We start from the raw sequence: 26,591 nt of genomic DNA, 5'->3' as shown, positions 1-26,591 counted from the left end.
AAGTTACGTAAGTAGTCATTATCGTTACTCCTCATCAGTTTCGTTACTCTTAATCAGTTTTGTTACGGTTACAAAATATTTATTTTTAAAGTAAAAACGACCTTTTGAACAAAATATGGTTAATATTACCATTTTATTGGTTATAATAGTCTGATTAAAAATAATTCTCAGTACAAATACAATTGATTTTAGGTTAAAAAGGTTATTTTAATCTGCAATTTTTTCATTTAAATACGATTATTTGCAATATAAGTAAATATGTTGGTGTTAAAAGAATTATTCTGCATCCTAATCTTTACTTGTATGTTACATCTTGACAAACGTAATTCCTTTGGATAATTTTTTTTTAATATTGGTATTTTTATGGCATTTTTGTGAGTTATGAAACTGACGTTTTTTCTTGTATCAAGGGACAAAAAAATAGTAAAAAAATATAAAATTGTATAATTAAGCTCTGCTGGTGCCAAAATGTGAATGTAAATCATATTTACTAGTCATTTCAACACAGCCCATTAAATAAATATTAATTTTTTGTTGTTGTTTTCATTGTATCCCTCAATTTGAAAATGACCCATAAGTACCTATTGCAAAGAATGCAACAGAACAATATTTGGAAAAACAAAATTATTTTATCAACTATCATGTTTCAGTGAATTTATTGAATACAACAAACAAATTCACTAGTAGGTCTACCTATAGGTCTAGCCTATGAAATGTCTACATCACCTTGTCTTACAAAAAACAGAGTGGGTCTTTTGGAGACAACCGGTACCTATCTGAAATATCCGTAAATTTTCCAGAAGATTAGGAAAATCCAAGAACTACAGACTCAAGACTCTATACGTTAAATAGTAATAAACAAAATCAGGAGTAAATAAGATGCTTTAGAGGAAAAATAGATAGACAAATGTTTTACATACCATCTGCGTTTCTAGTGCCAATGTGCTGGGCAATGTCTTTCCAATTGCCAAAACTGTAGTGTTCAATGGCATTCAGCAAGTTTAGTTCTTCGAGAGCAGACCACCCAGAGCGGTCTCCGAAGACATCCAAAGCCACTGAGTCCTGAAAAAAACACCATATTCATTCATACTTACTTGAAAACACTAAGTGCAATCACTAAATGTCTCATTAACCAATTTGAGTACAGTTCTGAAATGTTTTTCATTCAAAGTTTTTCATTTGATAACCATTACTATATTTACAACAATAATGTAACAAAAAATGCATTTTACCTTCTAATAGTTTGGTATATAGGCTACATTATGATGTGTCATAAGTTAAATTTATTCATTCAGTGTGGTTTTTTATTACAGTAGAACTTTGCAGAGGTGCCCATCCCCCCCAAACCGAGAGGCGCAACCCCCCCCCCCCCCCCAAGCCAAAGGAGTAGTTCTCCCCCCCAATTTATGCTGCCGTCTATTTAAACCTACCCTCCCCCCACCAATTTATCTGACAATTTTCCCTTTACCTCATAAAACGAGCATTCCAATTTAGTATTTAGTAAACTTGAGGTAAAGAAAAACAAACTTGCTGATAATAAAAATTAAATGTTTAATAGGAAACGTTAACAACATTTAACAATACTTCATTAGGTATATCTAACTAATGGACGAATTAGAAGTGTTTCAATTTACATTTCAGAATCTCTATTGTCAGCTAACATGTGCTCAGTATTGCAATAGACAACGTCTTCAAAACGTACAACAATATACTAGGTGAATTACTCTACTCCAACACAGTATTGTAACTGTACAATATATTAGGTGGCGTTAAATTTTACAGAGAATGAATCTCAGAGAAGAATTTTAAGAAATCAAACCGCTTTAAAAATGCATTAATAATACTTTGGCAAAAACTATTTTTTTTTTTCAAAATTATAGGCAGAGTCACGAAATAAGACAGACTTGTTGCTCGCCACTCCCTGGCTCTACAAACACCGCCACTCCAAACAACACACTCCAAAAACTCGATTTTACTCTACAAAAATCGCCAGGCAAAATACCTACAAAAGGTTTTTGTGACGAAGTAATCTTATAATTAATTTTGATAGCCCCAGGATTGCCTTTTATGACTAATAATGGTAGAAACGCATCTTGTCAGACAATCTGTTTATACACAAAACACGAAACGATAACATATAGGCCTATTAATTCACGTGAGTATATTGCCGCGGGCAGGACTGGAAGTAAACTGAATCAGGTTATGACGGAAAGACGGGGTCTCTGGATTGTCGTCTGTGTTATCAAAAGCTGATATTGGACTAGTTGTAGTGGAGGAGAGTGTTGAAAATATAATGGGATTCATAATTGAGTTCAGTGGCGTAACAGCCGCCCCCGCAGACCCCGCGGTGCGGGGGGGCCCGCGAGGTTAAGATACCCTATTCTCATAAAACCGTCCGTAAAACCGATTCTTTGTTCACGGATGTTTTTCTCTCCTGACAAATTATAAATAAAAAAACGATGTGTTGGTAGATACTTTTATTCTGCCAAATCTACTGAAGTTTTATCTTTTAATTAACAATATCGTTAACGAAACGCCAACGCTCACCACGATCACCCGACGATGTGTATTGTCAGTGTGGTTGTGTAGCTTCATGCTAGCTAGCGCTAGGAGCTGTGTGCCTGCCTGCCGCCGTGGCGACACACACTCGGAGCCAGCCCCTCCTCCCTCCCCCACTACCCGCTCACGTGTAACTCAGCTGACCGTAGATCACCTGATTTTGGAGATCAAAACAATTTGTTTTCTGTTCTCAGTCCTGACTCCTGAGTTTCTGTTGAGCAGTAAAGATGATGAGCTTCAAGTGAAATCAAGTGAACTGGCTAAAGAATATAGCGAAGATTTGACATCTGACTTTCCTAGCGAAATGTTAAGTTTCAGAAGAACTTTCAGACATGAAATCAAAGCTAAAAGGTCCCTGAAAGAGATGGCAGAATTTTTTTTCCTGGAAAACTATTCTGTTGCATCCAGTTTTGAGTTTACCGAATTTATGTACAGCATATTTACTATTTTTTGACTCTACCTGTTACAGTGGCTTCAGCTGAACGTTCTTTCTCCAAATTAAAATTAATAAAAAATTATCTCAGTAGTACTATGTCACTATGTCTCAGGAGAGACTAAGCGGGTTGAGCGTCTTAAGCATTGAAAACGACATTGCAAGACAAATTGATGTAAAGACAGTCATTGAAACTTTTGCAGCTAGAAATGCAGCAAGATCAAGATAAATGCATCATTTCAAATAAATAAAACCTTTCTAAAAGTTCTTTTTTGTGATTTGTAAAACAATTTGAACTTAAAACATGTGTTAATGTATAGCAAAGTATTTCTTGTCACTTTAAAAATAAAAGTTAGGCTATTTGTTATATTTTTTGTATTTTTTTATTTCACCGAAGTCAGTTCACGCTAGTGAGTTTTAAATTTAGGCCTACTGTAGGGTACCATGCTCTACTTAGTTTCTCAATCAGATGTCATGTCATTAAATTGGGCTAATTTAGTGAAGCACTAACATTTACAGTTGGGACCACGAAAGTTAACAGTTAGTTGGCGGCAGCCAATCACAAGACAAGGCTAGTGCGACGTTGCCATATCGCCCATTGACGACACTAATTAAAATACTAAACAATATTTTTAAAACAGCTGGTATTATTAGATTTGGCAACACCGCACTGCCCTCATTGGCTCCTTTGAAGTGAAATGGTAAATAGGCTACTCCCTCAACTGCAAACTTTCGTGGTCCCGACTCAAATTATAGTTGGAAGCTTGGTTGTTTTAGTAATGAATGTGAATGGTGGAGTAATGGAGTAGCCCATATATATTAATCACGAACATAACTCCCAAGTTTATTATCACTGTGACAAAATATAAAATATGTTTCAAGGACGACTCTGGTCGTGTGGTTGAAGAATAGGTAAATACTTGATATTGCTAGAGACCATCCTCTGCCAGTCTGATCGTGTAGGCCGTGGCCGTAGGCCTGCCGTCACCTACGTCATGTGATAGTTGTGGTGTGGCGATGGTTGTGGTATATAGTGCTGTGGTGGGGAATGGGAGGGGTAGCAGGGGGCCCACAGACATTTTTGCGGGGGGGCCCGGGGAAATACTGTTACGCCACTGATTGAGTTTTTTCATTTAAAATTATTGACAATAATAACCAATTTATCTGCTGGATATAAATTATGGTCTCGAAATTCTACAGTACTGCACGAAAGGAAATTTATTAAATACTTTGAGGAGTTTGAAATATATAAATACATAAAACTAGGGACAGCGCAAAATTTTTGAGTGAAAACACTCAATTAATTATGAATCCAATTATACTTTTTTTAACACTCTTCTCAGTCACTACAATAGTCCTATATCAGCTGGTGACAATGCAGACGACAATCCAGAGACCATGTCTGTCCGTCATAACCAGGGCCGCCCCGAGGGCTATAGACGCCCGGGGCAAGATTTAAATTTTCGCCCCTCCTAAACAAAGATATTTCGGGGGTTTGCGTCGATAGAGGGTTCATCGATATCGAACGTTATCCATGTATTTTTAAAATCCTTTACATACAGTATTCAGTTTGTTTAAATATAGGAATGGGTCCATAGATGGTCAATGTAAACAATAATGTTAGTAAATGCACGCTGTTAGCATTTAAAAATAATTGTATTATTTACAAAATGCCGAACTTTTGCTAACATAATTTGCTATAAAAGTATATAAAAAAGCATTAAAGACGAAAATCTTTGAAATTGTTTAAAAAAAAATGAATACCATTTATTAAGAAACAAAACACTTTATTTACAAAAACGTATGATTATAATATTGAAATTATAACAAACAGAACTTAAGTAGATAAATCTTTTGGCAATAGATACAACTTTGAAACCATAATACAAGATTAATTTACACCCAATGGAATTTTCCTAGCTTTGGCATTTGCAAAAGAGGTTAAAATGTCTTTAAAGTCTAACTGTTTTGCCGCCTCATTTTCTATCGATAAAATTGCCAATGCATTCAGCTTTTCTTGCGTCATAGTGGATCGCAGATACGTCTTGATGAGTTTTAACTTGCTAAAACTTCGTTCAGCACTTGCTACAGTTAGGGGGATGGTCAGCAATATCCTTAGAGCAATCCACAAGTTTGTAAATAGATCTTTTTGGTCGTGTGACTTAATACTCTTTAGCACCTTGATGGGAGATAACGCTTCATTTGTTTTATGTTCATCATGAACGATGCTTTTCACGTGGATAATTTCATTATACAAGTCATTTCCGTTTATGTCACTAATGTTATCAAATGTAAGAAATTCTTGAAGTTTCAGGCAACACTTCTTCAACTCCTCTTTTTCTGGCAACTTGCTAAGGTCATACAAGAAGCTCCATAAAGAATGGTGGTTTTTCAGCTGTTCAGTACGTTCAGTAAGAGATGTGGTGACACTATCAACAAGGGGCAAAAATACATCCCTATTAAAAAGTTCCTGTGGAGTACCGTTAATTTCATCTGGCCCTTCATAAGAAAACTGTTTCTTTTTCTTCCTTAAAGGCTTTTTCGGGAAAACTGGCTCAGTTCCGATACTTTCGGCAATTTCCTTAGCACAAATGATTGCATCTTCAAGCCCTGATTCTCGAAAAGACCCTAGGAAGGCTTGGCAATTATCAAGCAGCCTTTTGGCTGATGTTAAATCAGTCATTTTCCCTTGTAATGCTTTGCTAACAAGATTAACTTGAAATAGAAGATCGTGCCAAACAATTAAACAAGTCAAGAAAGAAAAATCTTCCATATGCGATATCAGAGACTGGGCTTCTGATGCTGTTTTAGGGTCTTCAACTGTCTGACAGTTCAATCAGTGCTTGTCTAACGTCAGCATACTGGTACCTGATAGCCTGAATGGAAGAAATCCTCGCTTCCCAGCGAGTTTCGCAAACTTGTTTAATAGATAGTGATTGGACATGTTCACTCACTATACAATAGCGTTTTGTCGATCCCGCAAATATCGTGTAGATCCTCTGAATTATTCCAAACAGTGAGGTTGACTTAACAGACGACTTTGCACCATCAGATATTACCAGATTCAAACTGTGACTGGTACACGGTGTAAACGAAGCACAAGGATATTCTTTTAAGACTCTAGCCTGAACACCTTTGTTTACACCAGCCATATTAGCACCGTTGTCATAAGCTTGTCCTCGGCAGTCATTCATGTTTAAATGGCAACTTTCAATTTCAGCGAACAACAGCTCTGAGAGAGCTTCTCCAGTTGATTCTTTTGCCACTTTATATCCAATAAAACTTTCTTCAACGGCTACATCACCACTTATTCCATCTTGTTCTGTTACATATCGGATTGTGAGAGATATCTGGTCTTTATGGGTTATATCTGGAGTGCTGTCCAAGATTACAGAAAAATACTTGGATTTATTTATTTTGATTGTAGCCTTCTTTACTTCAGATCCCAAAAGACAAATTAGCTCGTTTTGAATATTATTTCCTAGAAGAGTCACTTGGGAGGAGGCACTAGTTACCCTTCACAAGTGATCTGACATGACACCATCGAATTGTCCTATCAGCTCGATCAGACCTAAGTAATTGCCGTTATTCTTAGTAAATAGCTTTGAAGATGACCCCCGAAAAGCGATATTATGTTCTGCCAAATATAAGATTATAGCGACAAGGCGCGTAAAAACTTCCTGCCATCTTTCTGACTCTCTCCTAATTTGGGACTTTGGGAAGCACTTCTGAAAAAAGTCCCAAAGCTTACATCCTATTTTGCTCCTTCCAGTTCTTCGGCTGTAATTAGTGAGCCTGAACATGTCTCAGTAAACGTGAGTACACCTAATGAAGTCCTTCCAGATTCAGTTTCGATTGAAGAAAATATTAATGAGAATGAAAAGTTGTCGATTTCATCTCCTAAAACCGTCAACGTAGGCCTAATCAATTCAGATCCATCCTCTTGGCCAGATATCATTAATAGAGATGAAAGAGACAAGTTAATTTTAAAAGGGCCTATACCATTAAAGGCTGATAATGATTATCCAAAAAATGCCCAAAAGAGACATTTTTCTAATGAACACCAATTTCGATGTGCGGAAAATGGGGAAAAGGTAAAACGCAAATGGTTGGTGTATTCTGAAGGCACCAACTCAGTATACTGCTTCTGTTGCCGACTTTTCGAGCCTAATTCAAAGTCACAGCTTGGTCAAAAGTCAGGTTTTAATGATTGGAAACACCTGGCAGAGCGACTTCGTTTACACGAAACCACACCAGAGCATTTCAAAACTATGACTATCTGGTTTGAAGCCGAGCTACGTCTAAAAAAATGTATTTTGGTGAATCATGCTCTATCGGACCAAATTAGGAGAGAGTCAGAAAGATGGCAGGAAGTTTTTACGCGCCTTGTCGCTATAATCTTATATTTGGCAGAACATAATATCGCTTTTCGGGGGTCATCTTCAAAGCTATTTACTAAGAATAACGGCAATTACTTAGGTCTGATCGAGCTGATAGGACAATTCGATGGTGTCATGTCAGATCACTTGTGAAGGGTAACTAGTGCCTCCTCCCAAGTGACTCTTCTAGGAAATAATATTCAAAACGAGCTAATTTGTCTTTTGGGATCTGAAGTAAAGAAGGCTACAATCAAAATAAATAAATCCAAGTATTTTTCTGTAATCTTGGACAGCACTCCAGATATAACCCATAAAGACCAGATATCTCTCACAATCCGATATGTAACAGAACAAGATGGAATAAGTGGTGATGTAGCCGTTGAAGAAAGTTTTATTGGATATAAAGTGGCAAAAGAATCAACTGGAGAAGCTCTCTCAGAGCTGTTGTTCGCTGAAATTGAAAGTTGCCATTTAAACATGAATGACTGCCGAGGACAAGCTTATGACAACGGTGCTAATATGGCTGGTGTAAACAAAGGTGTTCAGGCTAGAGTCTTAAAAGAATATCCTTGTGCTTCGTTTACACCGTGTACCAGTCACAGTTTGAATCTGGTAATATCTGATGGTGCAAAGTCGTCTGTTAAGTCAACCTCACTGTTTGGAATAATTCAGAGGATCTACACGATATTTGCGGGATCGACAAAACGCTATTGTATAGTGAGTGAACATGTCCAATCACTATCTATTAAACAAGTTTGCGAAACTCGCTGGGAAGCGAGGATTTCTTCCATTCAGGCTATCAGGTACCAGTATGCTGACGTTAGACAAGCACTGATTGAACTGTCAGACAGTTGAAGACCCTAAAACAGCATCAGAAGCCCAGTCTCTGATATCGCATATGGAAGATTTTTCTTTCTTGACTTGTTTAATTGTTTGGCACGATCTTCTATTTCAAGTTAATCTTGTTAGCAAAGCATTACAAGGGAAAATGACTGATTTAACATCAGCCAAAAGGCTGCTTGATAATTGCCAAGCCTTCCTAGGGTCTTTTCGAGAATCAGGGCTTGAAGATGCAATCATTTGTGCTAAGGAAATTGCCGAAAGTATCGGAACTGAGCCAGTTTTCCCGAAAAAGCCTTTAAGGAAGAAAAAGAAACAGTTTTCTTATGAAGGGCCAGATGAAATTAACGGTACTCCACAGGAACTTTTTAATAGGGATGTATTTTTGCCCCTTGTTGATAGTGTCACCACATCTCTTACTGAACGTACTGAACAGCTGAAAAAACACCATTCTTTATGGAGCTTCTTGTATGACCTTAGCAAGTTGCCAGAAAAAGAGGAGTTGAAGAAGTGTTGCCTGAAACTTCAAGAATTTCTTACATTTGATAACATTAGTGACATAAACGGAAATGACTTGTATAATGAAATTATCCACGTGAAAAGCATCGTTCATGATGAACATAAAACAAATGAAGCGTTATCTCCCATCAAGGTGCTAAAGAGTATTAAGTCACACGACCAAAAAGATCTATTTACAAACTTGTGGATTGCTCTAAGGATATTGCTGACCATCCCCCTAACTGTAGCAAGTGCTGAACGAAGTTTTAGCAAGTTAAAACTCATCAAGACGTATCTGCGATCCACTATGACGCAAGAAAAGCTGAATGCATTGGCAATTTTATCGATAGAAAATGAGGCGGCAAAACAGTTAGACTTTAAAGACATTTTAACCTCTTTTGCAAATGCCAAAGCTAGGAAAATTCCATTGGGTGTAAATTAATCTTGTATTATGGTTTCAAAGTTGTATCTATTGCCAAAAGATTTATCTACTTAAGTTCTGTTTGTTATAATTTCAATATTATAATCATACGTTTTTGTAAATAAAGTGTTTTGTTTCTTAATAAATGGTATTCATTTTTTTTTAAACAATTTCAAAGATTTTCGTCTTTAATGCTTTTTTATATACTTTTATAGCAAATTATGTTAGCAAAAGTTCGGCATTTTGTAAATAATACAATTATTTTTAAATGCTAACAGCGTGCATTTACTAACATTATTGTTTACATTGACCATCTATGGACCCATTCCTATATTTAAACAAACTGAATACTGTATGTAAAGGATTTTAAAAATACATGGATAACGTTCGATATCGATGAACCCTCTATCGACGCAAACCCCCGAAATATCTTTGTTTAGGAGGGGCGAAAATTTAAATCTTGCCCCGGGCGTCTATAGCCCTCGGGGCGGCCCTGGTTATGACGGACAGACGTGGTCTCTGGATTGTCGTCTGCATTGTCACCAGCTGATATAGGACTATTGTAGTGACTGAGAAGAGTGTTAAAAAAAGTATAATTGGATTCATAATTAATTGAGTGTTTTCACTCAAAAATTTTGCGCTGTCCCTAGTTTTATGTATTTATATATTTCAAACTCCTCAAAGTATTTAATAAATTTCCTTTCGTGCAGTACTGTAGAATTTCGAGACCATAATTTATATCCAGCAGATAAATTGGTTATTATTGTCAATAATTTTAAATGAAAAAACTCAATCAGTGGCGTAACAGTATTTCCCCGGGCCCCCCCGCAAAAATGTCTGTGGGCCCCCTGCTACCCCTCCCATTCCCCACCACAGCACTATATACCACAACCATCGCCACACCACAACTATCACATGACGTAGGTGACGGCAGGCCTACGGCCACGGCCTACACGATCAGACTGGCAGAGGATGGTCTCTAGCAATATCAAGTATTTACCTATTCTTCAACCACACGACCAGAGTCGTTGAAACATATTTTATATTTTGTCACAGTGATAATAAACTTGGGAGTTATGTTCGTGATTAATATATATGGGCTACTCCATTACTCCACCATTCACATTCATTACTAAAACAACCAAGCTTCCAACTATAATTTGAGTCGGGACCACGAAAGTTTGCAGTTGAGGGAGTAGCCTATTTACCATTTCACTTCAAAGGAGCCAATGAGGGCAGTGCGGTGTTGCCAAATCTAATAATACCAGCTGTTTTAAAAATATTGTTTAGTATTTTAATTAGTGTCGTCAATGGGCGATATGGCAACGTCGCACTAGCCTTGTCTTGTGATTGGCTGCCGCCAACTAACTGTTAACTTTCGTGGTCCCAACTGTAAATGTTAGTGCTTCACTAAATTAGCCCAATTTAATGACATGACATCTGATTGAGAAACTAAGTAGAGCATGGTACCCTACAGTAGGCCTAAATTTAAAACTCACTAGCGTGAACTGACTTCGGTGAAATAAAAAAATACAAAAAATATAACAAATAGCCTAACTTTTATTTTTAAAGTGACAAGAAATACTTTGCTATACATTAACACATGTTTTAAGTTCAAATTGTTTTACAAATCACAAAAAAGAACTTTTAGAAAGGTTTTATTTATTTGAAATGTCTTGATCTTGCTGCATTTCTAGCTGCAAAAGTTTCAATGACTGTCTTTACATCAATTTGTCTTGCAATGTCGTTTTCAATGCTTAAGACGCTCAACCCGCTTAGTCTCTCCTGAGACATAGTGACATAGTACTACTGAGATAATTTTTTATTAATTTTAATTTGGAGAAAGAACGTTCAGCTGAAGCCACTGTAACAGGTAGAGTCAAAAAATAGTAAATATGCTATACATAAATTCGGTAAACTCAAAACTGGATGCAACAGAATAGTTTTCCAGGAAAAAAAATTCTGCCATCTCTTTCAGGGACCTTTTAGCTTTGGTTTCATGTCTGAAAGTTCTTCTGAAACTTAACATTTCGCTAGGAAAGTCAGATGTCAAATCTTCGCTATATTCTTTAGCCAGTTCACTTGATTTCACTTGAAGCTCATCATCTTTACTGCTCAACAGGCACTCAGGAGTCAGGACTGAGAACAGAAAACAAATTGTTTTGATCTCCAAAATCAGGTGATCTACGGTCAGCTGAGTTACACGTGAGCGGGTAGTGGGGGAGGGAGGAGGGGCTGGCTCCGAGTGTGTGTCCCCACGGCGGCAGGCAGGCACACAGCTCCTAGCGCTAGCTAGCATGAAGCTACACAACCACACTGACAATACACATCGTCGGGTGATCGTGGTGAGCGTTGGCGTTTCGTTAACGATATTGTTAATTAAAAGATAAAACTTCAGTAGATTTGGCAGAATAAAAGTATCTACCAACACATCGTTTTTTTATTTATAATTTGTCAGGAGAGAAAAACATCCGTGAACAAAGAATCGGTTTTACGGACGGTTTGATGAGAATAGGGTATCTTAACCTCGCGGGCCCCTAAACCTCGCGGGCCCCCCCGCACCGCGGGGTCTGCGGGGGCGGCTGTTACGCCACTGAACTCAATTATGAATCCCATTATATTTTCAACACTCTCCTCCACTGGTAAGCAAACTGAAACAACAACATAGGCTACATCACTTTATATGAACACAGATAATCTTGGTGATAAAACAGAATCAACTGATGATGAGCAGGACGGGAAGGGGGTATTAAGAGGCCTATATCAGTTTTTGAAATAACTAATTTATCTTCCTAAAGGCTAGATAATAAATTTGTTGACCATCGTAAAATAGGAATATCAATGTTTGGCCCTTTTGCTTTAAAAACAGTTTTATTGTTTTGAATGACTTAAACCTTTAGGTAACTTACCACAAATTGATAAGGATGGTCATTCCGATGCGGTCCTATTTCAGCTCCATTGGTAAAACACTGAAAAAATTAAGAGTTGTAACTTGAACGCTAAAAAAAGAAAACATTTTGATCCAGTCCTATATTATTTTGTTTAAAAACAAACAACAATCTAAAGATTGTTGCCCAAAATTGTCATCATATTACTGTCCTTACAGTTACACAAATTGTTGTTGTTAATCTAGGGGGGGGAAACCAAGTACTCTCATGAACCCCAATACCACAATACAATATGATGTGTTGATGTGCGGGGAGGTGTATATTTATAATAAATGTAATCTCCATGGAATATTTTGGTTAAAACACTCACCTAGTGCGGGGGGTGGTGCGGGAGGGGGGGGGGTTATGATGTGTTGATGTGCGGGGAGGGGAATTAATATAATACTAATGGGGTGAAAAATGCAAAATAATTAGTCGTGGGAATTTTCAACCATGTGGGGAAAGCCAAACTTATGTATATAGCACATTAAATAATAGGCCTAACCGATAACAAAGTTAAACAATAAACTTATAAATCTAATTAGCCTACTGTATTACTCATCAACAAGTACGCTCTAGCATATCGCAAAAAAGAAAATTCTGTACAACTACTAACTGCGGAAAAAAAAATTACTTAGGCTACTGTGGCTGTAACTAAGAATAATGCAAACACTGTGACTAATTTATAAACAATGCAAACTAATTTATGAAAATTTATTAATTAAGGCAGGCTTAATAATCCAGTAGGCCTAACTGTAAAAAACAAAGCGCTAGATCATGAAAGAGGACTGCCAGTAACAATTAATCTATATCAATGTTTGTGCGAATTGAGTGGGGGGGGGGGGGGGGGTGATTGTCCTGAGTAATGATAGTAAAATGTTACTACCTTTTATGTATCGCATGCTTTACTCAGGTACTGAATCAAATCAGTAAAACTTATTACATCTTGCGGTCAACCCACCCATTGCCTAATTCAACCTAAATTGTTCTAGCAATCACTGTACTAAATCTAGCAAATTGTGTAAAAAAAAAAAACAAAAGGGGTGTAAATTTCACTATTAAAAATTAACTAGGCTGCTAAGATTAAGAATAAAGAACAATGACCTGATTTTCTGGGAGGAATTGACTGCTTAAGATTAACTAGGCCTAGGCCTACTTAGGACTAAATTGCTTGAAACCACCGCAAAAATTCATTATACACAAAAGGAATTACACCAAATCACTGTGCACGGGGACAAATACCTCTTCTGTATGTAAAAGACAAGGGCCATTGTAATTAAAAATACTTAAATAAGTTTAATCTGAACACACTGCAGCTTTAATCTAACAAACTTACTTAGGCTGAATATACTGAAAATAGGCCTAATTAACCTTGGAGAAAAAAGATTGGGAATTATAATTATCTATAAAATAAATAAATGTACGTTACTTACTATTACTATTGAAATGTGCTTCGCAGCTCAACAGGATGCTTCACATAGGCACTCATTTGAGTTAAGTAGTCCTACGTCATACTAATTACACGCATATTCGTCACTTACAATCGGATATTGAAATGAAAATTTATTGTAAACACGCCTTGACATTTGGAACCTCAACTTAATAAATAAATAAATTCCCAGAAGTTAAATTTAATACCTTGATGAGTCAACTTGCTCACACGAGGTCACGGGCGGAAATTTCAGACTCGATCACGTGATCTGACCTTGCATGATTACACAATGGAATTCATGTTCTAAACCATTACTGAACACCTTAAATTACCTTCCCCGAAAATAAAAAATTGTTTTAAAAGTGAAAATTATGGAATTTGAGACTTATTCAAAGCTTGGCCAGCCGAACAGGATCTCGCGAGAGCTACTATGCAAGCTATGAGGTTATGTAACGCTCTGCTACCAACTGCGGGGTCTTGACTGGAATAAACCCAGCCAGATCCACACTTAATGAAAATCGTGCTGATTCCACTTCCCATAGCACTCACGAAAACCCTGCTCAGCGTAAGCCAGCTTTGATAGGTCTTAAATAAATAGATTAACTACATTTCTAGAGCCTAGATAGATTAACGAGCCTACTAAACAAGACAAACATATCCCAGAGCAGTTTAATACCCTCAAAACATCTATAAAAAGCGGACTGGAAATTTTCTACATAAATATCGGAAGAGGCCTACAAAAAAAGATAGATAAACTAATTTTTGAAATGAATAAAATTAATCCAGACATCGTCATAGTCACAGAACATGGACATAGGCAGGAACAACTAGAAAAAGTACACTTAGAGGGATACAAGCTTTTTGCAGAATTCTCCCGAAAAACACATTTATGGGGTGGAATAGCCATATATGTAAAAAACAACATAGCCTCAAAAGCAATTACTCCTATACCCACATCTGAACTTAGTCAAGAATTAACAGCAGAGATAGCAGCCATCGAACTTAAAAAGAAAAAACAAAGCCTTGTAATAATAGGTCTCTATAGATCACCAAACCACAACCCGTATGAATTCTTTGAAATTACCGACAGCTTTTTACAAAGTTTTTCAAGTAAAAGGAAAAACATAATTATCCTAGGAGATGTAAATTTCAAACTCCAAAACGAAAATGACAGTGAAGTAGTACAACTCAAGAATCTTCTAAAATCACACAAAATAAATTTGATAAAAACCGCCTATACAAGAATAACCCCAACTTCACAAAACCGCATAGATATCTGTGCAACCAACATAGAGCCAAACTTTATACTAGCTAAAACTCATCAAAACACCATCTCTGATCATGAAATAATATCATGCTTAATCAAAAACTTCTCACCCCTCAAAACTGGGGCTCTGAAAAGAATGCTCAGGCCTATAACTACACAAAATCTTGACTTGCTCAAACAAAAGCTAGGAGAGGAAACCTGGGAAGACGTATTTAACACCCACTCTGTTGAAAACAAATATAACGCTTTTATCCAGACGATCAGAATGAACATGGATGAAATAATGCCAAAAACTTTGAGGAGTATTAAAACAAAATGCCCAAACCAATTCTGGGATGAAAACCTAAAAAAAAACTTCAAGATAGCCTAAACATAGCTCAAAATAAATATAACTTAACCGGACTAGACGAAGATAAAAACACATACACCAACTTAAAGAAAATTTACGATAGTGAAATAAAAAAGAAAAAATCAAATCACACTACAAATCGAATAAAAAACTCTGGCAACCAAATGAAGGAAATATGGAATGTAATAAATAGAGAAATGACAAGCAAACCTGATGAAAATCATAGAACACTCTCTTTACAAATAGACAATACTCTCTCAGACGATCCAGTTTTGATTAGCAACTCCCTCAATAACTACTTTATCTCTCAGGGAAAAAATACTTTAGAAAACCAAAACGAACCTACTCTCAATCAACCGGCAACAAGCAAAAACACAGGAAACTATGAGTTATCAACCTTCAAACCAGGATGAACTAAAACAAATATTTTCTCAACTACCACCAAAAACATCCTCTGGATTTGATGAAATCTCAAATAAAATCATCAAACATTGTCAACAAGAAATTGCTTCTCCTCTACTCCACATCATCAACTCTTCAATAGACCAAGCAATAGTACCGAACAGAATGAAATTGGCTACAGTCTACCCTAAGCACAAGAAAGGCGACAACACTTGCATGGAAAACTACAGACCCATATCAGTATTACCAACATTATCCAAATACCTTGAGAAGATTATCTACTTTCGAATTATGGAACATTTAAATAAACTAGAAATACTCTCACAACAACAACACGGCTTCAGGAAGAATAAGTCCATCAATACCGCCCTCAACAAACTTTGCGAAACAATCACCTCCTTTTGGGAAAACAAACAACATGCCTCTGCAATCTTTTTAGATTTGCAAAAAGCTTTTGACAGTTTGGACCACAATATTCTAATAAATAAGTTGGAGCAATTAAATATTACAGGAAAAGCCCTAAATTGGATCAAAAACTATTTTGCGGGCCGAAAACAACAAGTTGAAGTAATTCACTATAAAAACAACATCGAAACAAAAATTAAATCATCTACAAAACTCACCGAACGAGGAATCCCACAGGGCTCTGTCCTGGGACCTTTGTATTTCATCATCTATATCAACAACTTCCCAGACTATATGTCAACAGATAAAACTTGTATTATGTTTGCGGATGATACGACTATTCTCTACCCAGTATCTACAATACCTAATAATGAAACAGAAGAAACCTTACAACTAGCTTCAGAAGTATGTTCCTCACTGAACCTCAAGATAAATAAAACTAAAACAGTCAATATAAACTTCTCAACAAAAAAACAGACTAACCCTCAGACTACAAGCTCAACATCAATCACAACTGTATCAGAAACAAAATTCTTAGGAGTCTTTTTGGATGAAAACTTATCCTGGCAAAAGCATATTGAACATCTAGAAAATAAGCTGTTGTCAGCAACATTCGCAATAAGAAGAATATGCTCTATAACAAACAAAAAAAACTGCAAAAATCACATATTTTGCATTATTTGAAAGCCATTTAAGATTCGGCATCATAGCTTGGGGATCTGCTGCAGACCATCTCATACAAAAACTGCTTACAATACAAAAGAGGGCCATAAGAACAATAGAACAGCTTCAATATGACGAACATTGCAAACCATTCTTCATATCCAATGAAATTCTTACCCTACCATCCCTCTACATCCTGGAAACCATCAAATTTTTGAAACTCAACCCCCCAAAAGTCAGAAATGATTGCCACAAACTTAATTTAAGAAACTCGAAACTTAACTATAATGTTCAACAACACAGACTTACCAAAACTAGTAAAAATCCTCAAATAATAGGGTCAAAGCTATTTAATATGTTACCAGAGAATTTAAAACTAATCCACAATGACAAAACTTTCTTGAAAAAACTAAAACAATATTTGCTAAACAAACCATGTTACAGCCTAAATGAATTTTACGTAGATCACAGCATCTACAATAGACTAAACCATTAAACTGCTCTTAGCCTACACAAATACATATATACACATAACAAAAGAAGAATGACGATTCCCTGGTCTCAACGACTACGGTGAAGAGGACCTAGGTAAAGGTATTTTATTTTATTCTAACTACTCCTCGCCATTGAGACACACCTGCAGCAACTTGCCCTAAACATGATATCGATAATTGTAAAGTTTAATTTAGTTACGTCAGTTAATTTATTGTTGGTTGAACTTGGCCTAATTTAGAAAAGATACGATTCCCCCTAACCCCTTTATCCCCCAAAAGATTAATTAACTAGTTAGGCATTACGGGTACTTTACCAACTGTAGACCAAGGATTAAGATGTCCTTCTCGCTCCGAAGCCGAACCAAGACAAACCTGGTTGCCGGCGGTTGGTCTTTTCCGGCCGTAGCGCTAGTGTCGCAGGTGTCTGACTACAGTTCTGCTTGTCGTCCGATCAGCTGATGGGGTTGACTCTTACCTTATTCCTTAATTGTTGGCGGTGATGTGGGTTATTCCCACACTAGGCCTATATATTTTTTTACCTAACTTGACACAAGCTTACGACACTTTAGATTATCAGAAAAATTTGGCTATCATCACATCTACTCGGCTCCGCTACGAATCCTAAGATTAGCTGCTAAGTTGGTATTATTTCATAACGTAGGTTTTTATCGAAATATTATATATAAGTGTCACATTAAATGAAGAGAAATCTGGCCAATATATGCCTATATCAGACTGAATCCTAAATTAAAATTAAATTTACTAGGTCTACATTTAACCAACCACCTTGATTCTACAAACTATTTCATAACTTTAACAGGATAATTAATGGTAGGTCTACTTTGGTATTATCTGGAGGCCACCCTTATACAACGCGCTGCGGCGGTTATGTTAGGTGGTGTTATCATAAATATGTTAGTTTAGGACTTTTCTCGTTTCATTATGACTAAAATAATACCAGATGATTCATACTTTTGCTCGCCAAATCCCCTCCAAGGAGCCCACGCATCACCTGTCACCGCCTGTATCTGAGGCAGAACTCAATGGCCGCCAATTGTAATAATGTCAAATATGGACAGTAAATCAATTAAAGTATGTTCTTTCTATTTATGATAACCCAACCTAACATAACCGCCGCAGCACGCTGTATAAAGGTGGCCTACCAATAGTAAGCTACCTAATTAATTACCTGCAAGCACATTTCAAAATCAGAACATGTTGCACAGCGCACTCGCAGGCCATCGATCTTGTACTGGCAGTGGGAGCATCGATATGTGTTAAATACATCTGAAATCAAAGCATAAAAGTTACACACTGTCTACATTTTAAGCCAGGCAGTAGGGATGGAATCAGTACACAAAACTATATTCAAACTATGGAAATACTACAGAAGTACAAGTAACCATTTTAGGACAAACCGGCTTAACTTGTCGATCTTGTACTGGCAGTGCATACTATTATAAAATAGGGGTCTCTCAAAGAAACTTGTCCTGTGCTTAGGTAGCTTAATATTGTTTTTTTGTCTGAGAGTGTACTGCATTGAATGGAACTGCGGTTGATACGGATGATAATTTCTTTTTAAAAACGATAGACAACTCAGTATGTATATGGATGGAAATGTGAGAATATTGTATTCCTTGAAGAGAGGCTTGCAAGAAGTACGACGGGATATTCTGAAGGCTGCTCTTAGGGCTTTTTTCTGAAGAAGGAAGACAAACTTTGTTCGTATGCTCTCACAGCACCATACTGCCACCAAATACGACAATAATGGGTAAATCAGTCCATAATAGTCACTCAAGGTTACACGAGAATCGGTAAACTTTCAAAAGACCTCTGATCACAAAAATTCCTGTGCTAATTCTTCTGGATATGAGCTCTATATGGTCATGAACGTTGAGCTGTCTGTCTAAGACCAAACCAAGAAACTTAGCATTGCTGCAAGAAGAGATCTCTGTATGGTACCAAATTTTAAGGGGGGTAAAAACGTACTGCGAATAAATGAACACCAGAACTTACCCAATTTTTATCCACAATAGCCTACTCCTAGGCCTATGTGTTGGCCATAGCTTGGGCTATGGGCCAAAGAATGTAGGCCTATTTTTAATCACAGTGAAGTACATACACCCACCCAAAACTACATATTTATTAATAAGGCAAATTAGTAGTAAGCACTCAGTCTCGCCAAATAAAGTCAAACCGACCGATTTTACGAGTATTTAACGCCGACGACGACATAGCCCCAAAACTGGCGTTTATTTGTTGACAGACGACAGACCAAACTAGACCGGCTCAACAGTTGAGTATTCGATCAGCTGTTGTCTAGTAGTACATATAAGTTCGCCGCTTGAGCACGTAAGCCTCGAGCGGGCAGGAACGAAGGATTTTACTCAAAGACAGGATTATTCGTTCGTATGCCGTCTTCGAAGTAACTTCGTCGTTACATTCGCCCGTTAGCAACGCTTGCACGATCTGACGATCATCGATCATTCGTTTACCGAAGGTTAGCTATATTAGTTAATCTCATTGCTACGATTTACGTTTAACATTCGCATTCCCGTTTCCAAATTCGATTTTCAATAAATAAATTTAATAACTTAAATTTTGCCGACTTGATTCTAGACCCGCCAGTTCCTGCCTGCCAGTGACTAGCGGTGATTATCGTTTGGTTTGATTCAAACCAATTAGTTTCAAAATTACGATTTCTACGAATGTTTATTACGTACGTTGTACGTTTATTCTAATTAATTCACCGTTTTAATGCCCCGAGACTTGTCGTCTGAGTTCTAAACCCTGTCTTTGGCGGGCGAGAGAACCTAGTCTTGGGAGTAGGCTGATTTGAACAATCAGCCACGAATATTAGTATTAAATTTATTTTAAACGTATCACGATAAATTCTCCGTCCAATTATATTAATTAGGCCTCGAAGACTCTGTAGGAATTGTTTTTACCTTTTATTCGATATTATACCAATTATCAACGTCCTCAATCATTTGTTTTGAAGTTGAATACGAGTAGTTACATCGTATTGGCCAAGATAGAATACTCGTTGGTTCTACAGGGTCAATCCAAAAGTTAGGCAAAATTTACCAAAACTTGTTAGCAAAGGCTGGGATGATATAGCTCCCACTGAGCGTCTGCAGGATTTCCTGAGCGCTTCTAGAGCTCTGAGCCTTCGGTTAAATTTTAAATAAATTGATCAGTCAAAGCCGTGACAACTTCGTATCGACCCCTGGATTTTTCTCGGCTCCTTCTGAGCACTCCGGGGAAGAAATTTGAGTGTGGCTGGTTCTAGGGGTAGGCCTAGCCTGACTTAGGTGAATACTAGTTTATTCCCCCCCCCCCCCCCCTAGAATTTTGCGTCACATCTCTTCGTCACCTATCAAAACAGTCAGTGGGACTTGCTTTTTTGAGCTGTTAATATGATATTGGAGCATTTTTGTTTTATTACAGTTTAATAGAAGTTTGTTGTTTTGGAACCATTGCAAAGCTCTATTGGAACTCTCAAATGCTATTGTCTCTAGATGAACCACGTCTTTAGCTAAGACACAAAGTGAGGTATCGTCGGCATATAAACAAACATCTACATTTGAACTTGGATTATTTGATACAAAAGAAGGCAGGTCATTAATGAAGAGCAAAAACAGGATTGGGCCGATGATAGAACCCTGGGGAACTCCCCGAATAACAACAGACGAAGCAGAGGTAGCATGATTACGAATTCCTTGGGAGTCAACGAAGGGTATCCGGACTGATTGAGTTCTCCCTTGAAGAAAGGATGACACCCATTCGTGAGCTAAGCCCCGTACTCCAAGACGGTAAAGCTTTTCCAGAAGAGTAGGGTGATCAACCATATCAAATGCTTTAGACACGTCCCCGTGCAATTTATTCCCAGTGCAGCGTCTCCAGAATCTAGGGCTCCTGACAAGAATGATACAACATGATTGACTGCGTCGAGGGTCGATTTTCCCTTTATAAACCCAAACTGGTGGGAAGACAAGATATTATTTTCCTCCAAAAATGACAAGAGTCTGTTAAGAAAAAGACGTTCGAAAACCTTGGAGAAAGTTGAAATTAAAGAAATTGGCCGATAGTTGATACAATCATATTTGCTTCTATTCTTATGAATGGGCCTAACAATGGCATGTTTTAGGGAAGATGGAAAGCATCCCTCTTCAAAAGAACAATTTATCAGATGGACCAATGGAGCAGAAACTAGATCATATGTTTCTCTAAGAAGTCGAGAAGAAATTTCATCTGACCTACTCGATGGCTTTGGTTTGAGTGAAAGTATGACTTCTTCTACCTCAGGTTTGGTGACAGGGGACAAAAATAGAGAATTGCTTACAAAATTGAGAGACTCTGACAGTGAATTCACCCTTTCTATACAGTGACTTTCAGTGTGAAATTCAGTCCCGATATCAGAGAAGAATTTATTAAAGATTCCAGCGACTGTCCCTGGATCTCCTACTGTACCGCCATCTTTGTCAACCAATGAAATCAAGAATCAAGAATTTATTACAACAAATTACAAAAAAAAAAACATTTTGTATAGTTGAGGTCAATATGAAAAGTCCAGTGGTTAGCATTAGGGCCTATAACATTCAATAACTAGGCTACTTTAAATAATTTAAACAACAAAGTAAGTTACCGGTACACAGATTTAAGGCCTACATCAGTCAGAAACTAAAAACTAATAGGCCTATCAATGTCAGACATGAAAAATTCACTTAAACTATAAAAAGGGTGATTTAATAACCAGCAAAAAAGTTTACTTTTAAATAACTTAAGATCAACATAGTGTGCCTCAGCTGGCAAACGATTAAACATCTTTAACCCTATATAAGAAAAAGATTCTTGTGACTTTGTTAGCCTGACTAAAGGTAACTCTAAATTATTCCTATGTCTAGTAAAATAACTAACACACATAAATAAATAAATTAAAAACAGTGAGTATTTTTTCCTGAATAAACAAGGGTTTGCAATGGGCTCTGTACTTAGAAAAAGTAATGATTCTTAAAGCCTTCTTTTGTAGGAGCAAGATTCTGCTAACATCATGACCACAGCCCCACAGCAAAATACCGTAGCTTAAAATACTATTAAAGAAGGCAAAGTAGGCCATCCGTAGGTAGTGTCTAGGGATTAATTTTTTAAGCTTGCGGAGTAAGTAAATAACTCTTGAGAGCCTACTACAAACATGGTCAATGTGCACACTCCAGCCTAATTTAGAATCCAGGTATATACCCAATAATTTAACATTATCACAGAGTTGAGGAAAGTTTAAATCATGGTTACTTAAACTAAATAAAATAGATTGAGTCTTACTATTATTCAATCCTTGAAATGTCGAAGTTGTCCATTAATTTAGGACCTTTGGTGTCATTTATGATTCCCCATATTGTCTTTGATTTGTTCGATGACTCAGATATCTTACTAAGGATTTTGTCTGATTTTGCTTTACGGACAGCCATTTTGAAGTTTCTTTTCATATCTCTGTACTTCAAGCGGATAGGGTGTGACGAATCAAGATCCTTTGACAATGAGTAAAGAAACTGCTTTTTAAGGTTCAATATCTCTGGAGTGATGACTGGTTTATTTGAAGACTTATGACGATGGACTTTTGTTTTCGTTATAGGAAAGGATATATCGAAACAGTATTTTATGGTTTAAAGAAATTCACTGAATTTTTTATCTGTACTTTGTTGATCTAGCATGCCAGTCCAGGTTTCCTTATTTAAATGATGCCTAATACAACCAATATTTTCCAAGTTACGACATTGAATAAACAAAGGTTGAGATGGTGGAGGTGAAGGAGCTAGATTAATTACGGCTTCTTGGCCATGGTGATCTGACAAGGCGGCCTTAACAACGCTACAACTAATTAACTGGGAGTCAATGTTTGTGAAGATGTAGTCTATGGCTGTCTTAAGAGTTCTTAAACTCCCTTGTATATGATGTTTTTTTATGATGCAGGCCGTATGATCGCATTATGTGCAGAAAGCTTGTGCTCGAAAATCCGTCACACAGAATATTAATATTGAAATCACCCAGGACAACAATCTTGAGTGCATTTTGAAGAATAAAATCCAGACATTCTCATAAGAGCTCAAAAAGCTCATCGCAAGCATAACTAGGGCTCCTGTAGACACCAAGAACTACGACTGCGTCCTGGTTCGATGACACAATTTTAGACACTGATAGATGACAAGAATCCTCAGAGCAAAACCGGGACACATCCACATCAATAATCTGAATACCCCTTCTTGCTAGCAAGCAGACTCCACCTTTTTGACGAGATTGACAGCAGAAAGCCGTGATGTTTGTGTATTCCAGCAAAGAAAAGCAATTGAACCGATCTTGTGTCAGATTATGCTCTGTCAGGCATAAGATGTCAGGGGCTTCACTTTCTAAATGGATTTCTAGAAGTTCTTTGTTTGTCCTAACACCGCAGATGTTTTGGTGGAAAACTGAAATAGAAGATTTAGGGCCTGAGTCGGAAGTTTTTCTTGCTACCCTCTGCTCTGAAGCTTTCTCCTGCCTAATCCTATAAAAGTACGGTCTTCGTTAGGAAACAACCCAGATTTGGAAGAATATCGTGTACTATAAAATACTCTAGTGCTGTAGGGACGTGGAGAAATGCTGCCTGATGAAGACATTTTTGGGAGAGAGAAGTTTGAGACTAAAACACTATCATTTTGCACACCAATTAAGTTTTTAGTGCGAGTTTTTTGCAACAAGGGATCTCTTTGTTTCAGCATAATGTTGCCGAGCAAATTAACAATTCTGCGTTTGCCCACATGTTTAAAGTGCAGTCCGTGTCTGGTGAAATGACCTCTATGTACAAACAAGGGTACGAATGTCGCATTACTATGTTTAGAACATACACTGGCAAGTTGTTCGTTTACATTGACTATAACATTGTTTAAGAGTGGCAAGTCATATCTGATGGGCACAGCCATCACAAGCATTTGAGGCTTACTGTAAGTTGATAAAACATCATCGATCTGTTTGGAAATATGACTTATGTCAGACCCGTTTGAAATATCATTGGTTCCTGCCATTATGACGGTGTACCCTACCTGACCATCATCCTGCAACGAACGTCTAGCTGCCTCCAAAATGTGACACATCTTACCATTTGATATCACATGAGCAAACAAATTAAATTCGGTTCCAAACTTCTCCGTCAGTAGAGGCAAGAGCGATTTCCCGTGGCTGTCGCTAAACAGCTTGAGAGGTTTTTTAGAAGATACAAGGTGGTGTTTGGGAGCAGCTAGTCGACAGTTAGAGGAATCAGTCTTACAACTAGTGTTTGCTAATTTGACCTTAACATTAGATTTTAAGCTCCTAGGCCTATCATGGTCTACTTTGATAGGTTTGTTTGAATTTGGAATATCCAAACTTCTGACTGGCTTAGCAGAGACTATTAATTTAGTTGTGTTAGGCTGTTCCTTATCATCATTGTCAACAGAAAGTACCTCAAATCTATTACCACACACAACCTTGTGGACTACCTTAGACTGTTCATTTTGAGGCAATTTCATCCGGTTGTTTTTGTTTTTTATATTTCCCTTCACAAGTTCCCATTTACCATGTTCAACAGACTTCACTAATTTCCCATGAGTCGCAGTAATGGCATCTCTTGATTGGAACCAGGCAACAAAAGTATACCTCAAGACTAAGGAAATAGTAAGAATAAGACCAATAAAAGTAATCGAATGGCCTAAATACTACAATAAACTTAATTTAACCTCAAATAAACAACTAGGCCCATCGTAAAAACAAGTTCACATAGGCCTACAGCACCTATATCCTACATATCAATGTTCTCAATACATCCCGAAAAGTAAGTACCTATATAATAATTTTACAGAATGTAATAACTTTATAGGAATAGTCATAGTTATTTTAAGTTACAGCAACATCTTAAAGCCCATATCACCCGAGTAGTGTAATGGTAGGCATTTTGGCATACTGGATTTCACCATAAAATATGGGTGGTTAAGTTAGGTTGATCCAACTGAAAATAACTAGGGCTTGGCTTAAGTCTATTCTAGTAGGGCTAAACCAAAATCCTGTTAGTCTTAAAAGATAATAACTGTGATACACTTGTATTATCTGTTGTCAATTTCTCTGCCTTGACTGAATTGTTGTTATGGCCGCTATAAGATTAGCTAAGTTACAATAGGAGAGGGGGAAATCAGAATAGGCCTACAGGAGTAGGCCTATAATTTATATAACTTACTCAAGATGAGAAATTTGTAGGCCTATTGTAGCTCTTTAAAAGGATTTGTCACAACCGATGTGGGTGGCCTATCTTTAACCCTTAAAGATAATTCATTGGTCCACTTAAACCTACAGTACTTTAAGCCTGCTAACCGTGTTAGACCCCGGGCTCTGATATCGGGTCTCATTTAATTGCTTGCAAATTTGTAGAGGGTGCCCACGATACGTCTGAGGCGAGCGGTGGTAAGCGAATTGTTTCAAGTCAAACCGATTTTCGCGAAAGCACCACTCGCCACTCAGGTGAGTCATGCTTCAGTTTTGATTAAACTGACTCATATAACGGGGGAAATTCGATGAGTGCTATAAGTGTGCGGCTTGAATCGTAGCCACCACTGTCCCTTACGTGCTGCTCAGGTTGCCACTCGTATCATACCCGAGGCCTTATGAATTTGTAAGGATGATGCAGATTATGTGCTAAGAATGCCTAACATCAGAACGTACAGTTCTATTATCAGTTATAATTGATTAACCACAAATCTTGATATAACCAATACTACAAGCCCATAACGGTTTGAAATTGAACCTCAAGCTTAGAGAGATCCTAATGAACATTGTTATAGTATTAAATTAGCATGGTATTAAAATTAATCACTTATTTACTTTGTACTATCATTAGACTAGGGCTAGACGACATAGCAGAATTGATTAACTAGGCCTGTAAGAAATTTACCTGAAGACATTTCCAAAAAAGTTTTCACTCCACAACTCCAACCATGAGTATCTTATCACTACAACAATTTCTTTGCTGTAAAAGTTAGCCTAGTCTCTGTGAAATACTGAAATATCAACCAAAACCAAATTAATTTTAAACTATAAGTCAAGTCTTAAAAGCCAAGCCATGTTTCTATTTCTAAATTCCTTATTTCATTTCCATATTCCTGCTATCGAATCAGTGATAAACAATAACAACAAGTAACAACACATGACGGAATAATGGATTGGAAACCGCTATGGAAAAAAAGGCAGATGAGTGGGTATATAAAAAACGCAGACACTTTTTCTTACCATGAAGCTCAATAATAATAAAAAGCAAAGAATGATTAGGTCCGACTAATCATAATTGCATAGCAAATGGCATGAAATGTGTGTATTTATTTATTTAACAAAGTTAAAAAAATGCATTCAGTGTTAATTCTATATACCAGTTAGAATAAATTTAGGAAAAAAATTAAACTATACTTTGATGCTATATTAAGTGGAAATAAATAGATTTAAGATTTATTTATTTAATCGTTATTC

The 26,591-nt window shown here is 37.0% G+C and overlaps 1 protein-coding gene across 2 annotated transcripts in view; it reads right to left on the bottom strand.

Moving 5' to 3' along the window:
- LOC128998789 (transcriptional adapter 2B-like) overlaps positions 1–26,207 on the bottom strand; it is a 42,146-nt gene extending 15,939 nt beyond the window's left edge. For both annotated transcript variants that reach the window (XM_054425146.1, XM_054425147.1), the window contains exons 1-4: positions 26,023–26,207; positions 18,259–18,356; positions 12,040–12,099; positions 921–1,062 (exon numbers count right to left, since the gene is read on the bottom strand). In XM_054425146.1, coding sequence (XP_054281121.1) covers positions 921–1,062; positions 12,040–12,099; positions 18,259–18,356; positions 26,023–26,032 — 310 coding nt within the window. In that variant the 5' untranslated portion in view covers positions 26,033–26,207. The remainder of the gene's footprint in view (positions 1–920; positions 1,063–12,039; positions 12,100–18,258; positions 18,357–26,022) is intronic.
- Between the last annotated feature and the right edge of the window lie 384 nt (positions 26,208–26,591).

This window comes from Macrosteles quadrilineatus, unplaced genomic scaffold, assembly GCF_028750875.1.
Source record: "Macrosteles quadrilineatus isolate MER2022 unplaced genomic scaffold, UCM_ALF_1.0 Scaffold_7__1_contigs__length_78375512, whole genome shotgun sequence".
Lineage (NCBI taxonomy): Eukaryota > Metazoa > Arthropoda > Insecta > Hemiptera > Cicadellidae > Macrosteles > Macrosteles quadrilineatus.
Note: the sequence above shows the minus strand (reverse complement) of the source record. Positions and strands in the feature narration are given on the sequence as shown.